Here is a 24,284-nt window from a genome sequence, read left to right on the forward strand (position 1 = left end):
ATTGCGAGTTTGCGACACTGCAGGGGAGCGACGCATCATCCTGGCAAGGCTGCCGTGAGCCGAAGCGCCAAGCAGGACCAGGTCGGTCGTCTAAGTCCCGATTGAGAGCAGCAGTGTGCAGTACTTGATCAAACTGATGTTGGGCCTCGTACTCCATGTGTCGCCGTGTCAAGGTGAAAAGCGAGGCTGAGGATGTGTACAGGAAGTACGTGTCAATGAAGCGTCGAGTGCATTCCAGGAGGGGGGTGGGTGATGGTGCTGCTAACCTCGTAACGGCACCTCATGTCCTCCCTCCAGTCCCGTCAACGACTCAACTCCAGTCAACGCCTGGCTGTAAATACGGATGCGCCCACGCCGGGCATGCACCCCACACCTTGAACCATTGGCGTTACCATTTGCCTCCCGTTAGGTGTCTTGGCCCTCTTGGGACTGCAAAATACATACGGTTGAGAAATCTCTATAGGTGGTGATCGGTGGGACCTTTCCAATACGTGTGCCATATCCGAGTCCAGTCCAGTCCAGTCCCCGACTCCCCTGGCGCAGTCGCGCCCACCTCCATGTCCACTGTTGATTGCGATGTGCCTCACTAAAAGTCCCGCCTTCATACCCGCACTGCTGTGCCAATAAGTTACCTGTGTGCTAGTGCCACGCTGTAACGATGATTCGATGGATACCTTGGTATGGAATCTATGGATAGTACCTGTGGGCAGAGCGGACTGGTGGACCCTTATTAACCGCCACTCCCACTTCAGCATCCATTCCTCTCGACTTCCCGATTGTCTCTCCTTCCCCCATTGTACTCGCCTGGCTTTCCCTCACCTTGTCCAGGTCTCACTCACTCTTTCCTTCCAGCCATCTCTGCTCCTACCCGCGGTCCAACTCCCTCGCTAACGTTGGATCTTTCTTCTTCTTATACCTTTCTCGCCGAATTCTCTTACTGCTTGGTTCTCTCACTCTCTTGAGAATCTTAGTCCCGCTCTTCACTCTCAAGCCCACCATTAAAGCACGCCCACGCACTCGCTTCGAGCATTTCGAATAGACCACCGATACACACCATGAAGGGCTTCACAATCATCTCAGCCCTCGCGGCTCTGGGCGCCGTTTCTGCCTCTCCTACTCCCACTGAGAAGGAGCCCCCTACCAAGCGCTCCGGTAGCCTGCCCACTGTCACGGCTTCCGGCAACGGTAAGATTCACTATTGTGCCGTGCCACCGACACTCTTCTAAAACTATCCTAGCTTTCTGGACTGGTAAGGACCGCTGGTACATGCGAGGCATAGACTACCAGCCCGGCGGTGCCTCGGCGAACATCGACCCTCTGGCTGATCCCGATACTTGCCTTCGTGACATCAAGGAGTTCGAGAAGCTCGGCGTCAACACTATCCGTGTCTACGCTGTCGACAACAGCAAGGACCACGATGAGTGCATGAAGGCCCTGGACGATGCCGGCATCTACCTCGTCCTGGACGTCAACAACCCCCAGTATTCCATCAACCGTGCAGACCCTCACATCTCGTACAATGCCAAGTACCTCCAGAGTGTCTTTGCCACCATCGATATGTTCGCCAGGTACGACAACGTCGCTGCTTTCTTCTCCGGCAACGAGGTCATCAACGATGAGCCAGGCACCGACAAGGCTGCTCCTTACGTCAAGGCCACCACCCGTGACATGAAGAACTATCTTTCCTCGCGTGGTCTGCGCCAGGTCCCTGTCGGCTACTCGGCGGCCGATGTCGCCCAGAACCGCATGGAGACCGCAGAGTACTTCAACTGCGGCTCTGATGACATGCGCTCTGACTTCTTCGCTTTCAACGACTACTCTTGGTGCAACTCGGACTTCAAGACCTCGGGCTGGGACCAGAAGGTCAAGAACTTCACCGACTACGGTCTGCCCATCTTGTAAGTCATTCTCAGAGCATACGTTATGCCAATCCGCTAACTCTCACAGCCTCTCCGAGTACGGCTGCATCAAGAACCGCCCCCGCGAGTTCGAAGAGCTTAGCGCCTTGATGACCGACGAGATGACTAGCGTCTACTCTGGTGGTTTGATGTACGAGTACTCTCTCGAGGACAACGACTACGGCATTGTCAAGATCAAGAATGGCAAAGCGGAGGAACAAAAGGAGTTTGACCTTTTCAAGGCTGCTCTCAAGAAGTACTCCATGCCCACTGGCGACGGTGGTGCCTCCAAGAAGTCGCACTCTTCCGACTGCCCGTCCAAGTCATCCAACTGGCAAGTCGACTCGAACATGATCCCCGAAATGCCTGAGGAGGCTCAGAAGTACATGAAGAACGGTGCTGGCGATGGTCCTGGTCTGGACGGCTCCGGTTCGCAGACGGCTGGCGACAGCGGCACGGCTACTGCTAGTGTCAGTCAAGGTCAGGCTTCCCCAACGGGTTCCTCTACCGATGGCAGTGGCTCCGGTTCAAGTGACAACCAGGACGATGGGGCCATGTCGCTACGCGCAGCTGGCGGCGCCATCGCCATGACGACCTTTGCTATGCTTGGCGCGCTGTTGTTGTAAGACAGAGCTGGGAGATGTTGATCTTGGTTTGCATGGTACGCATAGACACTAATTAGAGCATGTACTGTTGTTTCATCATTCATCTTCATACGGCGCAAGGGGCGCCTCGCTGTGCGAACTTCGCATGAGGCCGGGGGCTCAATCTTCCTTAGCTTTGACATTTTTCTTCAAGCGGGTTATTGCACTGGACCGCCGTCTTCTACGGACGAGGCTAAGCACCGCCGTAAATAAACTCGTATCTTTACAAAGTCCATGATCCCGCGCGCCTATGGAGGTGAGACTTGAATAAGCCCACAATAGCTACACTAAGAAGGTTAGAAGACATCTCGGAGAATTGCAAACATACAATCGCTTCTTGTCGGTAGTCATTGTATGTGAAGGTTCATTATATGTAGACTCGTGGTGCAAGAAGAGTTTCACCCATGTGATTTGAGTTGACGCTTCGGCGACGTTGAATGCCGGGCCTCGGCTTCCCCACACACCGTCAAGCTGACCATCTTACCCCAGGGCCCATTCCAGAAGCTGGACACAGGCAGCAAACGACGGCTTGTTCTTTCGATTCAATACAAATATTGATAGTCACTCCAATTCGTTCCTGGAATTCGGCCCTTGTATTGAGCAAGTCAAGCAGCGTCACGCCAACGCAACGCCCAGCATGTCCGCGCAAGCACCACTGTCGGGGTACACCTACACCTACTTCAATGTCTACAACCCGACCGACGGCGTGGCGCATGTCGAGATCAACCGCCCCAAGAAGCTAAACGCCTTTTCGGAACCCGTCTGGCTAGAGTTTGGGCGCATCTTCACAAGACTCAGCGAAGATGAGAACGTCCGGGCCGTGGTGCTCAGCGGGAGTGGCGACCGGGCCTTCACGGCGGGACTGGACGTGCAGGCCAGCAGTGAGGGAAGCCAGCTGTTCACCGAGGGGCCGGACGCTGCGAGGAAGGCCAAGGGTTTGAGAAGTCACATTGAGGAGTTTCAAGGCTGCATTGGTGCGGTGGAAAAGTGCGAGAAGCGTAAGTTTTATTTGGTTTTCTATTCCCTTCCTCGTTCTAGCTTCTATGGATGGGCGCCATGTTGACAGTGAGGTCACCACAGCTGTGATTGTCGTGCTCCATGGCATCGCGCTGGGTCTGGCGATTGACATTGCCTGCTGCGCCGACATTCGCATCGCCGCGTCCAACACGCGCTTCGCCGTCAAGGAGGTGGACATTGGCATCCCTGCGGACATTGGTACCCTGACCCGTCTTCCCAAGATCGTCGGCAACCACTCGTGGGTCAAGGAGGTATGCCTCACCGCCCGCGATTTCTCAGCCGCCGAGGCCAAAGAGGTCGGCTTCGTCGGTTCCGTGCGGGAGTCCAAGGCGGCGGCTCTCCAGGCCGCGCTCGACATGGCTGGTCTACTGGCGAGCAAAAGCCCCGTTGCGGTGCAGGGCACCAAGGAGCTGCTGAACCACGGGCGCGATCACGCGACGGTGGAGAGTCTGCGGTATACGGCGGTGTGGAATTCGGTGGCGGTGCAGAGCGAGGATTTCAAGAAGGGAATCGTGAGCGGGCTGAAGAAGACGAAGCCGACCTTTGCCAAATTGTAGCTTGTAGGCAGATGAAGACGCGCGTTGTGTTTCGTTTCGGTCGGATCAAAAGAGAAATATATCTATTCGGATCCGGATTCGTCGTCGGGGTGGTTCTCTGCTAGGCGCTGTGATGGTGTATGTAATTAGCATGCTAGACTAGACAGACATGGCTTGTTGCGTCACGAGGGACAAAAAGCAACATTGGACGGAAACAAACCTCCTCGAGCTTCGCCTTGAGGGCGGCGACCATGTTCTCCTTAATCACGACGCGCTCCTCGTCCAGTTCCTCGATGATGTAGTCATGGTTGTCACTGTCAATGTTGACAATGATCGACTTGATGGCCGGATCGCATTCGACGAGGACGCCTTGTTTTCGATTAGCTCCCAGCACTGGCAACCGTGACGGTGATGAACGAACCTCGAATTGCGCGGGGCATGGTGATGGTGACAGAGAATTCAACGGTGATTATAAGAATGGGGTGGTGGTAGAATGTGGCCTGTTTAGTCGTCACGATTGCAGAAGAAATGTGGGCAGGCAGGTGACGATGCTGTTATGCGCCAAAGCCCAAAGGGCACCATGTGGCTGACAAAGATCCCGACCACGGAGCGTCAGGACTCTGCACCGCATTGACATATGACCACACCGCCATAGAATGCTGCGAGAACAACAATCATATACTTGCGTAAATGATTGCCCTTTTAGGAGGCAATGAAGCCTCTATATTTCGACTTATGAATCCTGAGGCGAGGTTCGTACGCGATACTCACAGTGCGGCTATAGGGTAGTGCGCGACGGGTTGGTCAGGACCGGATTGCCTTCCACCGTGACACCCGCTACATCCAAGTTCGCGAACCGCTCATCTCCTCTGCGAAGTCGCAAGGGGTGCGTCCTCAGTTCATGCAATTATATTGTCTATACCAGCCAAAGCGATTTACAGCTTTAATTACCAATTGCGTGCGCCTGATCGCCTTGTATCGATTTGCTCAAAGATCCCGCTATCACGCGTAAAAAGTTGGACGCCACTCTTTGAGGCGAAGCACTCCTCCCAGAATCGTAACTCCCGAGTGTATCTGTCATCACGTTTGGCATAGAGCTTGGCGTCGCGACACTGTTGACTGCTTTAAGGAATTCGAAACCCGGAATCTGCTTATCCATGCCCCTTCCGCAGCCAAGCAAGCGTGGCATTGCCACACACCACATCGAAATGGTGGCGACGGTTTCCTAAGGCAGCGTGCAACTCGGGCGCAGTTGCCGCTCGTCTATGATCACACGACGTAGACCTCGGGGGGCTGTGGACAATCTGCCCAGTTTGTCTTAATTATTATTAAGGCCATCCTCGCGCTTCCACACTTGAATCGCGAATGATTGACTTTTGATACGTTTTCCCGTCAGAGTCGTGAATAATTTAGACTTCTGCGTTCATTCCATTCACCTGAACGTAACCTGTTCGCCTACGCTAGTACACCAACATACCTGACAATAGCCTGGTCACAGCACGAGATAAAGGCACACTCCGACCTTTCCGGACTGCTGTTCATCACGGGGCAGACCAAAGCCTTTCGTCCAGAAAGCCCGACCGATTGCGAGAATCTTGAATCAATCACCCTTTGCCAAACGATCTCGCTACTAGCCTGCTCCGCTCACGACCAGTCGTCGCCTGAACAGCAATGGCTGGCAGTGATGTCTCCGACTCTGGACTCTCCAAACGACCCTTGGTGTTTGTCATCTTCCCGCTTGTGGCTGTCTTCATCTGCGCCATGTTCGTCGCGATGCTGTATCGCCGACGCCAGAGGGCGAAGCTCGCGCCACTTCATCCACATTGGACGCACGCCAACCCAGCTACACCATATTCGGCTCGAGTACACCCATACAGAAACAATGCCGCCAGAAATGGTGGGGGTGCTGGACGACGATGGGGCCCTTGGGGCACGAGGAGTCAAGAAGGCCTCAATGAGCTAGGCGAGGCGCCGCCGCCGTACGATGGAAAGAGAGATATGGGAGATTCGAGGGAGGTCGAGTTGAGGGACTTGGAGGCAGGGCATGGACCGGCAAATCCTGCTGGATTGACGAGTGATCGCCCGCCAGGCTATCCTGCCGAACCTGGACCGGCTGTTGTGAGATGACAGGGACTAGCTTCAGGCTGAGGTTGAGGGACTCGTCGCAAATGTTTGTCTGTATTTCAGCGTGTTGTTCTGATACCCATTGGTCGTGCTCAAGGCACCCGAAGGAGGAAAGGATGAGGAATACGTATCGCAACGGCGCGTTGCCAAGTTTCCAGAATGAAGAGCACGCGCAGACTTCGGCTGTGTGTCTGGTCTACTCGTGAGCCGAGGATGATCAACAAGCCGTTGCCTTGCCTGAAACTCTGTACCACGGTATTCTTCGACCACGGCCGGCTCGTTGCATGCTGTATCGCGTTGCTGTGGCATCGGTGTTCCGAAAAAGCACCATAGATGACACGTTGAGCAAACGCAACGCCGAAGCGTGCTCGAGTCTCCGGTCTTGTGCTAAGTAGCATGCGCAGCAGTGGTCGAACGGCGGCGAGAAGGGTGGTAGCTCGATGTTTCGGCATCAGTTGATGTATGTTGTCGCAATGAGTTGGCTTTGCAGTGGGGTTGACTGTCTAGGTATGTCATTAGACAGATACAGTTGAGTCAGCTTCAAGCTTGGGAGCAAACGAACACCCAGGACTAACCCTACCTTACCTTAGCGAGAGGGGTTGTAAGACAAGGGCTCGACAAGTGTGCAGCAGGTCGTCAGAACTCGAAGGCAACATCATTCGCCTCTAACTTAGGCCTTCTCAAAGTCAATGGGCCATTGAGTTTCAATGAATAATTCCGCCCTGTGCAAGATCACGTCAGGCTTTGGCGCACCTTGTCCATACCTTAATATTGATCCCAGGCGGTGATATCCCCAATGTCTCGACAAGTTGGGTGTGCAATTGCTGAGAGGCCACTTTCCGACGGACAATGACGATTGTCGACCCTACTGGAAGCTGTTTAGCGGTAGCCTTCCCGCAACGGCGCTGTCCGAACCGCCAATTCGCAGTAGAGCCCGCTCATTGCCGTATCCACAACCGTGAGCGAGCGAGACATGGAGTCGGAGAGGGCAGATCCAACGAGGCGGTTCTATTTCGTCTTTGTGACCGGAGGCTGGTGAGGTGCATCTGAAGGTGAAGAAAGGCGCCCAAGTCAAGCTGATAGCCAACGACCTGCCCCGGATCTGAAGCGATGTTAAAAACCCCTGCCTTCTACGACCCCCAACCTCCCCTGCTCCGAGGCTTCATTGGTCAAGCCCATCAGCAGCGCCAACTCATCAAGCACAAGCACCATCACCAGCACCAATGCGCACAACGTGACCGGCCGCTCTGAGCGCCATAAACAATCGCTCAATTGCCCGCTCCATTCACCAACCCCATAAGGCCATGCGTGCGCATGCCGGCGTGTTGGGCATCACCTGCGAACTAACAAGAGTGCCGCATCGCCCACGAGCAGCTGCCCAACGTCTCCCGCTTTGTGCTTCTCCAGTCTTCTCGTCATCAACCAACGATTCTTGCCCAAGGCATACAATCACGAACAAAACCGACAATCAAATCATCTTTCTTCCCCCCAACCAGCTAGCCACCGTCCGCTGATGACTGATTGGACGCCGCCAAGAGTGATAGAGTGGTGATCCTCGGCGAGGCATACCCCTGTCACTCCAGCCCGTTGCTGCGGTTGCGGTCTCTTAGTCCTCTTTTTTTTTCTTTCCCGCTGCTGGAGGAAAGAGTGCCTCCTCCCAGCCACCCCAGTTGTTGCCAGTTGGAGTTTGGCAGCCCAGCTCGCCGCTGATCCACACCACCAACACCACCACCACCACTTACTTCTCTCGAGTGTCTGTCTGTCTTGCACTCATCTCGGCTTCGTTGGAGTCCAGTCTTCACCTCTGGCTCGATTGTACGGCTCGCTCAATCATAGCCCGTAGAAGAGTCTCGCCGACTCGTCTTGGATAGATTGTGCTGCATTTGTTTCTCGTTTCCTTCCTACCAGCATCTGTTGTGTAAGTCTCCATGTGGCGATTGCCTTGAATCTCAGACCGACTTCCTGGTCAACACCCAGCGGCACCTTAACTGACCCTTTCGCCGCGCAGATTTCGTCCCCTTTTCGATCTGAGCCTTTTTCTTTGCCCACATGTCTTGACAGCGACATATGCAATAACTGCGCGGCAACCGCGAACACTGAAAGATAATTGGAGTCCCGCAGCGAGCTCGTGCTGCTGCTGCTGCTGTTGAGTCGTTGCTCTGGTTATCGCATCAATCATGGGCGTCGACTCCAAACGATCTCTCCCTCTTCCCGCCCCGACCGAGACCGACACCAACACTCCCACCGAACTCAGCTCCACCGAACTGTCCAAGCCAGGCGACGAAAGATCGCACTATTCCATCCCAGACGACGGGACGCCAGTCACAATCCGCACGCGCGGCCACAAACCCAATCGCTCACAGACCTCCCTCCTCATAGAGTATTTTGAGGGTAGCCGATCACCGAGCGAGGAGACGGGGTCGAGGAGTGGCCGAAGACCAAGTGTCCGAGTGCGCTTAACACCTTCGCGCAAGGGCAGAGGCGACCATCTCCGAGTCACCGAGAATACACGCAAGACGTCCTTGACGCGGCGCATACCCCTAGACCAGGGACTCGAGCAGCGACACCTGGAGTATCCTGACGCCGCCGGCGAGGACGCAAACAGCATGTCCTCCTATGCTTCTGCGACCGAGGAGTCCAATGTCTCCAGAAACCCCATCGACATTGAGATTGACCACCGCAGCCATCGTCGCCGCCGTCCCGCCAGCCCATTGATCCCTTCGCACGATAGCTACCAACCCATGGATGCATCGGAGATCTCTGCTATCCCAGCAGATAGCTTCCTGGATGGGTCGGGCCCAAACACCGACTTCAAGCGGTCGTCGAGTCCCTCTAGGGTCGGAGAACTGGCAGCTGCAGCGGGCGCCGGCGCCTTGGCTGGAAGTGCGTTGTCAAGTGGGAAGCGTCGCGAAAGAGTGAAGACGGCCTCGTCGACCGACAAGCCCAAGGAAAAGTCTGAGAGGAAACGACGGACTAAAAGCAGGACGAGCAGCATGAGCGAATATCCTAGCGACGACAGGTCAACACGCCATCGTTCCAGTCGCAGTCATGCCCCGGTGGAATCCGCTGTCTCAGGCGCAGAGGCGTCTGTCTTATCATCCAATCTCACACCGAGCCAGCGCTGCATGGATGCTCAATCTGTACGCACGGGCGCGTCGAGGAATTCTGATTCGATTAATAACCCAAAACTGTTGGCGACTGTGGAGGACGCTATCCGCCGGCTGATACTACCCGAATTGAGCGCTCTCAAAAGGGAACAAAGCAAGCGTGAGACTCGCAGGGACTCTCTCACATCTACGGGCACCTCCGTATCGAGGGAAGATCTTACAACAACTCCGGACCGCAGGCGGTCCTCAGGACAGCGCAGCGAGTCTGCCAGAGATGGCAAGCGACGGAATCGCGAAGCACGCCATGACTATGGTGACAGCTCACCGCGGAGCGTCAGCCTCAGCCGGGAGTCCATGCGCGATGACTATCAGGCCGATGACGCCGAACCCACAACACCCAGGCGCAGCGACCGCGGAGATCTCCTCAAGGCCGCAGCCGCCGGCGCTGCTCTCAGCAAAGGACTTTCCGCATACGATGAGCACTCTGAAGACAGAAGTCGGAAGGAACGGCGCAAACGGCGAGCAGAGGGTGCAAGGAGCCGAAGTCTTGGCCGTGAAAAGTATGCTGAAGAGTACGACGATTACGAACCAGCCCCGGCACCGCCTATGCCCTTGATGAGCGATATCAACCCCTCTGAGATGACTAGGACGTCCATCTTGTCGGCAGATAGCGATCGACCACAGTCAGCAAGCGAGCAGGCCTATGAAGTCCCACAGAACGCCGCGCCTGCACCTCAACGTACACTCGGCACCAGCCATGCCAACGTCTCACATGGCGACCTCACGGCCTTGCCCAGAGGCGGCAATCAAGAATTTGAGGAAGAGTATATGCCAGATGAGTTCGGTCGCAAAATTCCGATGGATAGGCAGGATGACTATTTCGATGACCGAGATCGTGAGCCCTCTGATCCAGGCGACTATCCAGACCGTTACGAGGACGAGTATTACAGCACCCAAGACGTGCCGCCGCCACTCAAATACGTCCCCTATCAAGCTGGTGCTCGTGGCCTGAGTCCTATCCCCAGTGTATCTGGGTACACAGAGAGCGAGGCACCCCTACCACGCAACTCCCAGACCCTGTCCGAAACGTTCCCGTCTCCGGAGAAGTCGATGGGTCATTCCGGCTATGGAGGCTCAAATCAGTCGCTGGGGTCGGTGCCTAGCAACATGCGCAGTCGAGAGTTTGACCAAATGTCCATTGACGGCCCTCTCTCCGGCATCGATAATCGCAATACCATGTACACCGAGGACAGCGAGGTTGGACCTGCCCCATCCTCCGGACAAGCCCTTCGCGGTGTCGGCGCCAACCCCAATTTTGTTCACCCCCCAATGGGTGTTGAATCGGCCGTCGCGTCTCTTGTTGACGGTTCGATGCTCGAGCAGTCAGTTCTGACCAGTGGCTCAGGCTACGATCCTGCCGGAATCAGGGATTCGCAACTATCTTACGACCAAAGGACGCAGAGTAGCCGGGGTCAGAGCCCCGAGAAGCGTACAGTCGAAGCCCAGCGTGGCCTGGTTGAAGACCGCCATTCCACGCCCGGCGCTCGCTCCCAGGATCAACCCCACGACTATTCCGAGTATGAGCTCGACGATCAGGGTCGCAAGGTGCCACGCTCAAGGTACCGGCAGTCACCTACTGCATCCGAGGCTGCTATTACCGGCGGTGCAGTTGGCGCTGCTGTTGCTGCTCTCAAAGCTGCGCAAGAGCGCAAGCAGGCTACAGTGGAAGACGCCTCGGAGGAGTGGGTTGGCGCTGGTGTCGGGCGGAACAAGTCCTTCAAGGAGCGCACCATGGAGGGCTATGAGCCAAGAAACACACCTGCCCATAGCATCGACCGCTTCTCATATGACGAGCCCCCGAGGCTCGGCGCCACCGGCCTGCCAGACATGCATGATCCCATGCCGGAGATTGGGTACGTTGACGATGATGCCTTGACAAACCCTTCACTCGATCTTGAGCACCGCAACGGACAGCATGGCCATGCTTGCTCAGGGCGAGCAACGCCCACTCAGCGAAGCATTAACGGGGCCGGATTCCAGACGCCCACCAAAGGGAGCGTGGCGAGTCCTGGCCGAGGTGGCATTGGGCTCACCGAAGCAGCGGGCGCAGCTGCTTTGGGGGCCGCCGCCGGCATGGCAGCTGCTCACAGCCGTGCGCCTAGTCAAGACCAAGATGAATGGCACCGCACATCGGATGAGCGCAAGCGCGACACCCTTCTCACGAATCCCTACGAAGATGCCAGCCCGGTCGCCAACCCGGCTCTCAATGACAAAATTCTCGCGGCACGTGCTCTAGACGGTTCCTACAATGCGCCGTACCACACGGGCAGTCCGAACTACGGACAGAAGTACGACGAGGGGTACATGTCGAACGGCCCGAATCCACGGTCACCAGTCGTCCAGCCCAAGGGAAAAGCTTTGTCGTTCACCGACCCATCACAAGTTTTCGGTGAGGAGGATCCGTTCCGAACCACCACACCCAAGGGTAATGGTGGTGCTCGGCAGTTGAGCGGCATGTCACAGGGCATGGGCTCGCCATTCTATGACGCGGCTACTGGTGCAGGCATTGACAGAATCGAGAATAAGGATATCGTGGCGTTGATGCAGCACCTGATGGTCCGGGACGCCCAGAGGAGCGCCCGCGACACGGAGATTGTCGCGCTGCTGATGAACGCTGCGCTGGAGATGCGCAACTCGTTCAAGGAGATGAAGGATCTGATCCAAGACACGGGCGACGATGTGATCTTCTCCAGTGCCGAGAACACCGAGAAGCTGCAGAAAGCCATCAACGGCCCCCGCCCATTCCCCAGCGCGGGATCCCGGTCTATCCAAAGCTCACAGCCGCCGACAACCATTGACGACGCCGCAGCCAAGAAGAAGAACCTGTGGAAGAGAGCCCTGGCTGGACTCAGCGCCAAAGGCACTAATGACCTGACCCGTATCGAAGATATGCTGAACCAGCTACTCGGCGAGGTCGACGTCCTGAAGACACAAACGGCTGGCCCGGGCTCGGCAGGGCAACCAGGCCACTCCCTCGAGAACCTGCAGCCTGAGGGCCAGTATGAGCAGGACCGTGGCTACGAGCCAGAAGGTGTCTCGACCGCGAGTCACGCAAGCCAATCTGGACAGTTTTCAAACCCGCCACTGTCACGCGGTCCCGAGGGACGTCACGCAGCAGAGCGGGATTTCGCCGGCAACCGAGTGAGCACTGTACCGGAGCACGAGGACGAGTACCAGTATGACCACCCCAGCCCGGTCGACGAGCGCACCCAGCCGCCTATGATGACTGGCGCCGCCGACTACGACGATGCTCGACGTGGCGGCTCGTTGCCTCCCGACAGCCCCTCACAGCAAGCTTCGTCTTCCAACCAGCAGCACGGTCTTAGTGCCGACAACACCCCCAAGACGGAGAAGGCGAAGAAGCACAAGTCCAGCAGCTCGTCGGGTTGGATCCCCAAGATCTCGCGCTGGTCTGAAACGACTGCGTCCAGCGTTGGCCGGGCTTTCAGGAGCAGCGGCAACTTTACCAAGAAGGAGCAAAAGTACGACGATCAGCTCCCGCCCTCGCGCTCCGGCTCGAGCTTGGCCTCGTACGATCAGTACGAGCACGACCCGTATGGCGAGGACAAACTACGGACAGGGTTCTCGGACCCGAACCTGGGCACTACCATTGAGGAGGCCGATGCCCAGACGCAGTACCAGGGTGCATTGACGAGTCCAGAGGACCCCAAGTACCGGGCACACCGCAACTCGCTGAACTTGCAACACCCGCAACCCCGACCAGGACAGACAGAGCGCTTCCGCACAGCGCTGGAGACATCGGCGCAAGAATTCGACGACCCTGCAACACCCCGATCAGCCGACTGGGCTGGCTCTGCGACGAGCCTGAACAGGCTGCCCCACAACGCGCAGCGATATAGCCACGGCTCGTCCAATGCACCTCGCGAGGGAGACTATTGGCCTACGTCCCCTACAGCTGGACAGACTGGAGCTCCTCCCCGGCCCCCAAAGGAGCCACTCGAAGGCGCGACGGGGCGGACACCACCACGAGCCCGTATCTCCAGGCTAGCCAAGGGTAGCCCTCTGCAGAACCAGACATACGAGGACGGCTATGTCTCTGGTCCTGTGAGCCCGGGCCCAGGCAGCCCGAAGCCAGAGAATCGCAACCTGAGCGCCGCTCTGGGTGCTCCCACGCGCCGTCCCAGCGGACCCCGTGCCATGACACCCATGAGCCCGGAGGATGAGGCAGCCAGAGAAGAGAGGCGACGCAAGAGAGGTAAGTCATAATTAGCCGATGTCCTCTTCGCGATATAAACCAGACGCTGACCAGACACAGACACATTCGGCACCGTCGCTAGCCAAGACACGGATACCTTTTAGGCAGAGGCCGGTCAAGGCGAACAGTACGGCTGGCTGTTCAAGGGAACTAGAGGCAGATGATGATATGGACTGTTTCCGTTCCCATTTTCCAGAGGATATACTATTGGATCAGACGTTCCCTTCTGGACCTGGACAAAGAAGGATGGTGCAAACCCGCAGCGCAATCGGGGCACGGTCGGCATAGACGTGGATGGTTTTCTCCTTTTGTTTTGTTTCTTCTTCTCTGCACTTTACATTACGACGACATGACTTGGCTATTCTGGTTGTACAGCGCAGCATAGGTCTGCTGATCTACTTTGATTTTGGAGGACGAGGTACACGACTGGTAGAGGAGGGATCTGGCGACATGGGATCATATCATACCATATCATAGCATAGCATAGTTTGAGGGTTGGCGGATGGTGAGGACGAACGTAATTGAGCCCTGCGATTCCAGACATTGTTCCTGAGCGTCGCTGGTGTTGAGTGAGTTTGCTTGCTTGCTTGCTGTACCTGCCAAGTCGGCAACGCCCGAGGCCACGCGCTGATGAAATACGTACAAACAATATCTAAGCAATAATCAGGCACAATTCTAAGAGCGACGCTTAATTAGCATTCCTCTTCACGATACGAGTATGAGGGGGGCTGCGTGCGTGCGTGCCCTTGGCTGGGTGGCTGACTGGCTGGCTTACTACTAGAAACGATGACGCTATTATAATTTGCTCCCTCGAGGGTCGGATATTACTCACCCCAATGGAATCCCACGGCAGCCTCATGCGATGTAATCCTGCCACAGTGAGGGGCGCGTCTGGGCTGAGGCAGATCTTTGCTCGAGTAGCTTATAGCAGCAGAGATTCGGATTCAGTACGGAGCTACTTCGTCCACCTTTCTCGACCTGGCGACCGACCCAATCTCCACGACGACTCCGACATCGCTCTCGAGGGACCCCAATGTAAATAATCCGCGTCGAGGGCCGGACCTCACTACAGGAGCAGACCACTCCATTGGCACGGAGGAGAAAGCCTGACGAAACAATAAGATCACCGCCGCGCACCATGGCGCCCTCACTAGCCGTCGCAGAACCGCCGCCAGTGATCAAGCCCTCCGCCAACGTCCCCGTCGCCCAAGCTGCCGAGCCCGCCCGGACATCGACATCCTCGGCCGGCCATGACTACAAGGGCTTCGTCGCCGGTGTCTTCAGCGGCGTCGCCAAGCTCACCGTCGGCCACCCCTTTGACACGGTCAAGGTGCGCATGCAGACGACAGACGCGAGCCGGTTCCGGGGCCCGCTCGAGTGCGCGATGCAGACGCTGCGGAACGAGGGCGTCCGGGGCCTGTACAAGGGCGCCACGCCGCCGCTGCTGGGCTGGATGTTTATGGACTCCATCATGATGGGCAGCCTGAACGTGTACCGACGACTCCTCTCCGACCGCGTCTACGGCGTCGACAAGGCCGCCCTGCCCTCCGTCGGGCACGGCGTCGCGGGCATGATGGCCGGCGCGACGGTCAGCTTCATCGCCGCCCCCGTGGAGCACATCAAGGCCCGCCTGCAGATCCAGTACGCGGCCAAAAAGGCCGACAGGCGCTACTCGGGCCCGCTGGACTGCCTGGGCCGCATCTACAAGCATCACGGCGTGCAGGGCGTCTTTCACGGGCTGTCGGCGACGCTCGTCTTCCGCGCCTTCTTCTTCTTCTGGTGGAGCTCGTACAATGTCATCTCCAACGCCATGCGGCGGCACACGGACCTGAGCACGCCGGCCATCAACTTTTGGGCCGGCGGCTTGAGCGCCCAGGTCTACTGGCTGACGTGCTACCCGAGCGACGTGGTCAAGCAGAGGATCATGACGGATCCGCTGGGCGGTGGGCTGGGCGATGGGCAGAGGCGGTTCCCGCGCTGGAAGGACGCCGCGAGGACCATCTACCAGGAGCAGGGCATCAAGGGGTACTGGAGAGGCTTCCTGCCGTGCTTCCTCAGGGCGTTCCCTGCGAACGCCATGGCGTTGCTGGTGTGGGAGGGTGTCTTTAGGAGTTTGCCTGGGTGAAGCACGATACGGCCAGGGCCGAAAAGGGAGAGCCAGGAATGTACGAACAAGAGGGCACGGGCATGGATTGCATCATATAAGGCGAATTATACCACCACACAGTCACGAGCACAGGCACGATATTTTGAGCCACTCAAACGGGTTGTATTGGCAAAAAAAGCTGGCCAACCCCCCCGCGAGAGGAGGTGGTAGCTTCCTATATCCCCAAATGTCCAAGCCATCCAAGCGCCTGACCACCGCCGTCCGTGCCCCAATTTTGGAATCATGAAATTCGTGAAAAAAAAAAGGTGGGAAGCGGCACGTTTACTCGTCGTCCTCCTCGTCGGCGTCGTTGACGACGTTGTAGAACTTGAGCTCGTAGACACCGCGCGAGGTGGAGACGACGCGGAGCCAGTCACGGAGCTGCTGCTTCTTGAGGAACTTCTTGGTCCTGCGATGCCAGTTAGTCCTAGGGTTCGATAGAGACAGGATCTCGTGGGAAGGGGAAAAAAAAACCTACAGGTACTTGAGGTAGCGGCCGGAGAGGTCATTGTGGGCAATGATCTCGATCTTGCCGTCACCCTTCTGGGAGATCTGGACGTTGTCGCCCAGGTTGTTGGTGCGGCCCTCGACCTTGATGCGGTCCTGGAGGAACTTCTCAAAGGCCGAGACGTCAAAGATCTTGTCGTTGGCGGGCTGCGAAGCGTTGATGACGAACTTCTTCGTCTGCTTCTGCACCTTCTTCTGCATCAAGAGAGATATGATTTTAGCCTACTGCATCTTGCCTGTGCCGTCCGCCCAGCCAACGCGCCCCCAGGAGGATTGGGGGGGGGGGAAGGGGAAGGGGGGTTGGTGGCCTGGGCAACAGCAAAGCGGTGATCATGTTGTACGTACGGTCTGGGGAGCCATTGCTGCGGTATTGAGGGTGGGAATGGGTTGAGTGGTCGGGTGAGGGTCGCAAAGAAGTCGAATCCTGCGCCGGAGATGGGTTGTCGTGGTGGTTTGGTAGAGCGTGGACGAACGGACGGGCTTGCTAGCAAATCGCGGTCCCGGAAATTTCGCTCGAAATTCGGGTGGGGGTGCGCAAAATGGGCGAAATTCTAGGGCTGCATTGGATCGTGTGCGCGCCGACGATTCGCCGGCGGCAGTGGGGCTCGGCTGGCGGTCACGTGATGGGCTTTGACTTCAATTGATCACAGAAACCAGCACGACAAGTTGAGATCCGATCATTCTGGCGCGATTTTCATAATCACTTCACGCAATTGGCATGTCTTCGTGATACATGGACTATATTGGCTACCATGATGTAGATTTTGGCCGAATCTAAATGAAATATCCGCAATCGCAACTGGCTCTCAGGGTGTCTCAAAGAGGAACGAACATGTGTAAGGCGACTGAGCTGCCAGGGGTCACCTTCAGAAGGACATCGGAGGCATCGTGACCTGCGTCTAGCGATGGCCGGCCGTTTTGCCCTTCGTCTCAGACTCGCCGCCCGCCACTTCGTTCCCTGTGGCGGCAAACCCCATACGCCCGAGCTCCTTGTCACCAAAAGCCGTCGCCTTCAAGCGTTCTCCCGCGCCCTGCCGCAGTTCGGCCAGCCGTTGAGCATTCTCCTTGTTCTTCTGGCTAAGGGGGTTCTCCGGGCCCTTTTGCTTTAGGATATTCTCCACGCCCTTCTGTTTTGGGGGTGTTTCCTTGACCTTGGGCTGTTCGGGCGTTTCCTTGTCCTTGTGCTTGTGAGCGCTCGCCTTGTCCTTTTGCTTTTGAGCGTTCACCTTGCCCTTCTTCTTCTGCGCGTTTTCCTTGACTTTCTGCTTTTGCGTGACATCCTTGTCCTGCTTCTTCTGGGGGGTTTCCTGGTCCTTCTGCTTTTCGGCGTCGTCTATGGCCTTTTGCTTTTTGGCATTCGCCTTGTCCTTCTTCCTTGCAGACTTGCTTTCCACCTGCAGAGCTCGTAGTTTTTTGAGAATGTCAAGCAGCCTCTTGGCTGCTTTGCCGAAGAAATCCAACACTTTGTTGGCTTTCTCCTCTTTCGCGCCCCCGGCATTGCCCACGTCCTGGTTGTCTCCATCCTGGTCGGCCTCGATCAGGTCCATGTCGAAATCGTCGCGGTCGTCTGGCTCTCGGTCTTCCTCGTCCTGGTCCTCCTCCTGATCTCCTTCGTAGAGAGTGCTCGGACCGAGCTCCATCTCCGCTTGCACCTCGTCTTGCTTCCTGGTCGCGTTGGCTGGTGGGTTGGGCAGTGGGTTGCTCAGCTTCGTCACGCCTTCGGCAATCTTGCTCGCCACGCCTCCCGCAAAAGCGGTCGCTCCCAGGATCTTACTACCAGTACCTATCACAGAGTGACCCTTGGTTGCTGGGTCAGTCTCAGCTCCTACAGCTTCGGCACCGGGAGTGACGAGGTCGAGATCAATACTTGGGAGATTGTCGTGCCCCTTTCCGGGACCATCTGCGCCTGAAAGCGCTTCAGAAGTAGCAAGATAATCCGTGTTCCCGAGGGCTTCCGCTTCAATGACTGCATCCGCAGGTTTCCCAACGCCTCCAAGGTTCAGAGCCTCTGCAAGGCTCTCCGTTCCAGGAACTTTGGCCTTTGCAAGCTCCTCACCTCCCACAGCGGCAGTGCCAGGGCCAGTGGCTGCGGTAAGGCCTTCAGGTCCGACGCTTGCGGCCCCGAGAACCGCAGCTGCTGGGACGCCCGTGCCTGCTATGGCAGACCCTGCTTTAAGTCCTTTACCCATGCCTTTGCGGATATTGTCCACTGCACCACTGAGTAGCTTGTCAATGCCAATATCCCCGCTTTTCTTCCCGCTATATTTAGGCCCTTTTGACCCTTTTGAGCTTTTTGAGTCTTTTGACCCTTTTGACCCCTTTGACCCTTTTGGAGGCTTGGCAGTCTTATGTGCTTTCTTGACTTCCTTGGGTACCTCTTCCTTCTTGTTAGGCTTTACCTCCTCAGGTGCGTTGGTCTCGGCAGGTTGGACTTGTTCGTCGCTCGGCTCTTCGGGCGCTGGAGGGTCTACCTCATCAGAGGTCTCATCCTCAGCGATGACTTGTTCTTCACTTTGTACTTCAGGCTCCTCAGGCTTCTGAGGCTCCTGAAGCTCTTTAGCGTCCTCTTCTAGCGTTTCCTGCTGCTCAGGCTGAATCTCGGGCTCCTGAGGTTCCACCTCGTCAGATACTCCATCCTCGGCAGTAGGTTCAAGCTCCTCATACTGCTCGTCAGGAGACGATTCAGAAGTGGATGCATCCGTGGGCTTCAGAGGCTGTTCTGGCTCCGCAGCGACATTGAGTTCCATGGGGTCAGGCTTTGCAGGAGGCTCTACCTTCGGTGCTTGTGCAGGAGTCTCTTTTACATTTGGTGTCTTTGGCGGATTCTTCTTCTCAGCGTCGTCCTTCACATACTTGAGCCATTTCTCCTTCAGTTCGGGGTGCATGTAATCAGCAGGATCATCGCCCTCTATAGGCCTGTCCAACAAGTGCTGGGCGACGTCCACCAGTTGCGCCTCGAGTCTCGCCTGCTTTTGCTCAGGGGTTTCGAAACCGTAATATCTGTGAGCAGGGCGCATGTCGAGATGCAGAGGCTCCTCAGGGGATCTCTTCTTTCTGCGTTCGTGGAGTTTGGTCAGACGGGAGGTGCCCTCGGCGTCCGCGATGGCGGCGAGATACTCGTGATGACTTTCGGTGAGTGCACGTGCGGTCTTGGGCGTACGACGCTCCAGAGCCAGGGTGGGGGAAGTGCTGTGGGAGGCGTCGCGAGGGATGACATACGCCGCCGCCGCAGCGACAAGTACAACAATACCGGCCTTCATTTTGCTTGATACCGCGACTATGCTGAGCACGTCGAACTCGTGAGTTGGTCGGTGGACGGTGGTTGCGATGTTGAGGTGACCAAGGATCTAAACATTAGCAGTGTAAGAACAGCGGAGCGAGCACCTTTTTCTGCTTTCAGGGAAGACACAGTCGCCCAAAAAAATTGAAAGAGCCACAAAGCTTCAAATTACACGTTGAACATAAACTTTCTACATTGATTCCTTCGTCGCGGGGGACGAGTGCTTATTCTTTGCCCGATACAAGTATAGACTCAAGGCGGTGCAGCTCTGAATGCCACTTGCGGAAGTTTGTTTTGAAACCCCTTTGTTGTGGACCCTGGAATGAATGTACTGCAGACGCCAGATCAATCACAGTGTTGCATTTCTTCTTCTTATTGGTTTCCATAGTGTGGTCAAATTCATTGCAAATTCATTCTGATAACTCTCCCGAGGCGTAGCTGTCGTGATCCGCCGTGGACACATTCGTGAAAATCGTAACAGACATTATACATCAAGGTCATAAACCTTAAGGACACCAGAACAAACCAATCACGACGCAAAGATCCGCTTGAAGGCGGCCTTGATGCCGGTTGGTTTCTTCTCCTCCTCCTTGGCCCTCCTGCGCTCCTGGTGCCTTGCTTTGCGAGCAGCGTCCTCCGGTGGGGCCCGCGACTTGTGCGACGAGCCGGCGTAGGAATCCTCCCGTGACTTGCTTGACTTTGGTCGCGTCTCGTCAGTCGAGCGCCGGCTGGAGCTAGCCTTGGACCGAGACGTTGTGTTCCTCTTTGACGACTCCGCCCGGGTTGGTGGTGGGCGAGTGTATGGCTCGGTGGTTGGTGCGTACACCTCTTCTCGAGTCGTCGACACACTTCGCAGTGACCCCGGGCGGATGTTGCCGTCGCCATAGACGCCTTCGGCGTTCTTGATATCAAAGAACTTTTTCTCGGGGAGTTGATCGTCATCGGCAATGGGGACGTCCCTGGGCGGCTCGGGTCTGGCTTGGTAGCTAGAATGGCTCTGTCGTCGGGAGGATCGGTGTCGACGACGCTCCGTGTCGTCTTGCTCGCGTCGCTGTGCCTCTCTCGACCGGAGCACCTCACGTCGCTCAGCTTCCTTCTCCCTAGCTCTGCGCTCAGCCCTGCGCCTTTCGCGCGCGTCCTGCTCGTCGGGCAACGTCTCGGCGCGCTCTCGATGCCGGCGACCAGTACTGCCGGGGCTGTCACCAGAGTAACCACTGTCGCGTCGCCGTGGGGGCGTGCGCGTGCCAGATTCAGGATCCTCTGCACGCCGGCGCTGGCTGCGTTGCGAGCTCAGTGAAGGGTGAGCCGTGCCATGCGAGGTGTGTGACGACCGCTTTCGGCTTTCCTTGGGCTCCTCTTCCCCGCGACTTCTGCCAGAGTGCGCCGATTGGTGAGAGTGGCGGCGACTACGACGCTTCTCACGGTCTCTGTCGCTTGAGTCTCTGTGCCTATCGTCTGTATACAAGTCAGCAGCTGACTTTGGAAGACCTTCATCTTCAGTGTAAACAGCCTCCTCCCCATCCTCCGATCCTATGGTCCACTGAGGAGCGGCGGTGTCTCTGCAGTTGGGCGATGAGCCATGCTGCAAGGCGTGTCCAAAGTTCGGCAAGCCCCCATCACTCAAGGGGCTGCTCAAGAGTTGTGGGCTGGAGGGTGGACTGAGGACTTCGGCAGTGGCAAAGATCACCACGGCAGCAGCTAGCGTATCCTCGGCTGCGCGGACAGACAGCTTCTTTTTATGACGAAGGGTCTGCGCACGATGCAAATTGACCATGTCTGAATCGGGCAAGACCACTCCAGGAGTAGGCGCACGAGGGTCAGTCGCAGCAGGCGGGAGTCTGCTGTGGCGGTTGAAAAACTCCTCATCAGTTTGAGTGCTCGAATGTGCCAGTCTGGGTCGCTGTTCTGCCACAGGTGCTTCTGAGACTCCGTCTTGATGCGCTCGCTCAGATATGCCACGTGAAGCTTGGCTTGCTGCTGCAGGTAATGACCTTTCACCTGCTTGACCAAAATTGATAGACCTGTCCATTGTCGTAGCCATCGTAGGTCCAGTGCTCAGATGGACTGGGTCGGATGTGTCGTGCTCGATTCCCCCATCGCGCGCATTGCCGTCGTCAACGTCGCCTTGCACGGTCTGGCTCGAGTCGTCCGTAGTGGCGAGCCCGAAACCGAATGCACCCACTGCCTCCCGCTCCGTATCCCCTCGAGAAGTCTTCACGACCAGACCAGGCGTATCCTGCTCGTCGCGAATTGCAGAGAGATCACCAGAACGCAGAGACAGAATGCCATCGCCACTCCTTTCCTGGGCGTCAGCTACATTGTCCACCGCCACATCCTCCTGCAAGAATTCCAAATGGGTATCATCACGTAATGAAAGGTCTTCTTCCTCACCTTTCCTGGTCCTCTCAACGGGCTTGTCCGTCACCGGCTTCAATTTCCCAACCAGGTCGTGCTTTTCGACCTTCTCGGGCCCCCTGAAGGCCTCGCGTTCGGGTGCGGGCTTGGGTGCGGGCGCTTCTCGCTCTTCCGCCTCGGGTTGGGGCTCAACTGCAGCGACAGCGTCGGTGGCGGCAATGTCATCTGGTTCAACGGGTTCGACTGGTGCTGCTGGTTCCGCCGGCGCTTGCGCATGTTCAACCGCCTCCACTTCGGCTTCACGGGGCTCGACTTCGGGCTGTGCATCAATATCCGGCATAGCTTTGGCGCTCGACTCAACTGCTTCCATGGGCGTCTCTTGGTCAACGATGGGCTCAACCGGCTCGACAGCCTGGGGCTCCTCAGTGTCGAGAGCATCCTTCTCTATATCAGTCTCGACGTGCTTTGGCTCGGACACGTGTGTCTCCAGGTCTGAGGGTTTGACATCATCGTCCACATCTTCGTCTTGTCCTGGCTCTGGTGCAGGGGTCCGTTCAGAAGATAGCTCAGGAGACATGTCGACAGCCTCACTAGCCTTGGCTGAGTCGGAAATTTCAGCAGCAGGTGACGCTTCGGCGGCGGCGTCATCTTGTACTGCAGCTACCGCAACTGCAGCCTCATCGGCAACTTCTCCAGCCTCGGCCTTGGTGGCTCCTGTGTCGTCCTCGGCGGCCACTGCGGTGTCGTCCTCGGCGGCCACTGCGGTGCCGTCCTTAGAATCAGGGGTATCCTCAGTAGGCATTACAGGTGCTTCAGACTCTGCCTCAGAAGTCTTGACAGCGTCCTGCTCCTTGTCTTCAGCAACGCCGTCTGTCACAGATGACGCATCCATGTTGTCCTTAGTAGACTCCGCGACGTCTGGCGTGTCCGCTGCTGGTTTTGCCATGCTATCAGCCTTGAGGAGAGTCTCGGAGTCTGTTGTAATAGGCTCTTCCGTCGACTGAGCGACAACGTCTTGTTTGTTGCCAGAGTCTGCCGTTGCAACTGCGGTATCCGTCGCGTCCTCCGCGGCTTCAGGCTTGTCAGCAACAGCGTGGTCGTCGACAGTCGTCTCCTCTGCAGCGGCAATTTCCTCATGCTTCTGCTGATCTGGGCTTTGTTCGGCCTTGACTTCAGAGGTACTCAACTCAGACTCGTCTTCTTTAGGATTGCGATCCTCCAAGGCCGAATCCAAGGTGACTTCAAGTTCTTGGCCAGCAGCTGTAGCCGTGGCGTCAGTGGGCGTAGACTCAGTGTTGTCGATTACCTCCTCTACGCCCACAGGCGCGGCCTTCTCTTCGTCGGCTGCCTCAGCCACCGCGTCTTCAGCAGTAGGCCCCTCCGTTGCGACTGGCTCGTCCACATCCGCCTCTGTAGCTGGTGCCAGGTCCTGATTTGGAGTATCAAGGTAGTCAGAGGTTTGCCCAGACAACTCTGGCTGCGCCTCTTCCGCGCTCTTGTCGGCATCGACGGCGTTCTCGAGCTCGGAGTTGACCGCTGCATCATCGTCCTTCGCAACTTCGTCCACTGACTGTTCGGACTCAGTTGCCGCCTTTGCCTCATCCGGACGTTCTTCAGCAACCCCAGCATCCGGCACGACCGTCGAATCGTCAGCGCCTTTGTCGTCAGGGGTGGCGGCGGTGTTGACGGGCCCATCAGAAGTAGTAGCCTCCTTGGTTGATTCAGAAGCTTCAGCATCTTCGGGCAACTCGGAGGCCGCAACTGCACCCGCGACACCAGCTGCACCAGCTACTGTCGCGGCGGTCGCGAGATCCTTCCCGTCCGCCTCTGAATCTGCCTTCGCAGGTTCTTCAGAAACCTCAACAGCCTGTTCGGCAGCTTTCTTAGCCTGCTTCTTGGCCTTCTTCTTGTCGTTCTTTTTGCTTTTCTTGCTGCTGGTTGCCACAGGCTCCTCAGGTTCATCTTTGGCAGTCTCCCCTGCGGCCTTGGCTTCCTGCTCGGCAGCTTCTTTGGCAGCAGTCTCCCTGGCAGCAGATTCAGCAGCTTCTTTCTCGGCCAATTCCCGGGCCTCGTTCTCAGCGGCTTCAGCGGCAGCTTTCTCAGCAGCTTCCGCAGCTTGCTTCTCGGCAGCATCAGCAGCCTCCTTAGCGGCAGCAGCTTCTGCAGCAGCTTTTTCGGCAGCCTCTTTTTCAGCGGCGGCAGCAGCCTCAGCGGCTTCCTTCTCGGCGGCTTCGGCAGCCTCTTTTTCAGCAGCTTCAGCAGCAGCCTTCTCAGCAGCTTCCTTGTCGGCGGCTTCAGCAGCCTCCTTAGCGGCAGCAGCTTCTGCAGCAGCTTTTTCGGCAGCCTCTTTTTCAGCGGCGGCAGCAGCCTCAGCGGCTTCCTTCTCGGCCTTCG

General features: G+C 57.0%; 9 protein-coding genes across 9 annotated transcripts in view; 5 read left to right on the top strand and 4 right to left on the bottom strand.

The window, feature by feature from the left end:
• Positions 1-763: 763 nt before the first annotated feature.
• On the top strand, positions 764-2,852 carry F5Z01DRAFT_364750 (1,3-beta-glucanosyltransferase Gel1). Its single transcript, XM_046259316.1, has 3 exons — positions 764-1,185; positions 1,238-1,898; positions 1,948-2,852. The coding sequence occupies exons 1-3, from the start codon at positions 1,056-1,058 to the stop codon at positions 2,522-2,524; spliced, it is 1,368 nt and encodes a 455-aa protein (XP_046114386.1). The 5' UTR covers positions 764-1,055; the 3' UTR covers positions 2,525-2,852.
• Positions 2,853-3,179: 327 nt separating this feature from the next.
• On the top strand, positions 3,180-4,116 carry F5Z01DRAFT_677763 (ClpP/crotonase-like domain-containing protein; the record flags this gene model as incomplete). The annotated part of the gene is made up of 2 exons (XM_046265391.1): positions 3,180-3,540; positions 3,623-4,116. 2 exons carry the CDS (start codon positions 3,180-3,182, stop codon positions 4,114-4,116), a joined length of 855 nt encoding a protein of 284 aa, XP_046114387.1.
• A 62-nt stretch (positions 4,117-4,178) lies between these two features.
• F5Z01DRAFT_677764 (TFIIH subunit TTDA/Tfb5) lies at positions 4,179-4,535 on the bottom strand (the record flags this gene model as incomplete). The annotated part of the gene is made up of 3 exons (XM_046265392.1): positions 4,179-4,223; positions 4,316-4,464; positions 4,517-4,535. 3 exons carry the CDS (start codon positions 4,533-4,535, stop codon positions 4,179-4,181), a joined length of 213 nt encoding a protein of 70 aa, XP_046114388.1.
• A 1,231-nt stretch (positions 4,536-5,766) lies between these two features.
• Positions 5,767-6,222, top strand: F5Z01DRAFT_640216 (uncharacterized protein; the record flags this gene model as incomplete). The annotated part of the gene is made up of 1 exon (XM_046262510.1): positions 5,767-6,222. One exon carries the CDS (start codon positions 5,767-5,769, stop codon positions 6,220-6,222), a length of 456 nt encoding a protein of 151 aa, XP_046114389.1.
• A 1,736-nt stretch (positions 6,223-7,958) lies between these two features.
• Positions 7,959-14,194, top strand: F5Z01DRAFT_666105 (uncharacterized protein). Its single transcript, XM_046264204.1, has 3 exons — positions 7,959-8,137; positions 8,228-13,602; positions 13,663-14,194. Exons 2-3 carry the CDS (start codon positions 8,397-8,399, stop codon positions 13,704-13,706), a joined length of 5,250 nt encoding a protein of 1,749 aa, XP_046114390.1. The 5' UTR covers positions 7,959-8,137; positions 8,228-8,396; the 3' UTR covers positions 13,707-14,194.
• Positions 14,195-14,320: 126 nt separating this feature from the next.
• On the top strand, positions 14,321-15,844 carry F5Z01DRAFT_666108 (mitochondrial carrier domain-containing protein). Its single transcript, XM_046264205.1, has 2 exons — positions 14,321-14,379; positions 14,435-15,844. Exon 2 carries the CDS (start codon positions 14,741-14,743, stop codon positions 15,725-15,727), a length of 987 nt encoding a protein of 328 aa, XP_046114391.1. The 5' UTR covers positions 14,321-14,379; positions 14,435-14,740; the 3' UTR covers positions 15,728-15,844.
• F5Z01DRAFT_666112 (ribosomal protein L22e) lies at positions 15,845-16,770 on the bottom strand. Its single transcript, XM_046264206.1, has 3 exons — positions 16,601-16,770; positions 16,227-16,450; positions 15,845-16,157 (listed from the first exon to the last, which is right to left on the bottom strand). The coding sequence occupies exons 1-3, from the start codon at positions 16,613-16,615 to the stop codon at positions 16,031-16,033; spliced, it is 366 nt and encodes a 121-aa protein (XP_046114392.1). The 5' UTR covers positions 16,616-16,770; the 3' UTR covers positions 15,845-16,030.
• Positions 16,771-17,154: 384 nt separating this feature from the next.
• Positions 17,155-19,515, bottom strand: F5Z01DRAFT_677768 (uncharacterized protein; the record flags this gene model as incomplete). The annotated part of the gene is made up of 1 exon (XM_046265393.1): positions 17,155-19,515. One exon carries the CDS (start codon positions 19,513-19,515, stop codon positions 17,155-17,157), a length of 2,361 nt encoding a protein of 786 aa, XP_046114393.1.
• Positions 19,516-21,662: 2,147 nt separating this feature from the next.
• The window catches only part of F5Z01DRAFT_367336 (uncharacterized protein), a 4,936-nt gene continuing 2,314 nt past the window's right edge, over positions 21,663-24,284 (bottom strand). The window contains exons 4-5 of the mRNA XM_046259322.1: positions 21,927-24,279; positions 21,663-21,832 (exon numbers count right to left, since the gene is read on the bottom strand). Coding sequence (XP_046114394.1) covers positions 21,750-21,832; positions 21,927-24,279 — 2,436 coding nt within the window. The 3' untranslated portion in view covers positions 21,663-21,749. The remainder of the gene's footprint in view (positions 21,833-21,926; positions 24,280-24,284) is intronic.

This window comes from Emericellopsis atlantica (genome assembly GCF_019669845.1).
Source record: "Emericellopsis atlantica unplaced genomic scaffold F5Z01scaffold_36, whole genome shotgun sequence".
Lineage (NCBI taxonomy): Eukaryota > Fungi > Ascomycota > Sordariomycetes > Hypocreales > Bionectriaceae > Emericellopsis > Emericellopsis atlantica.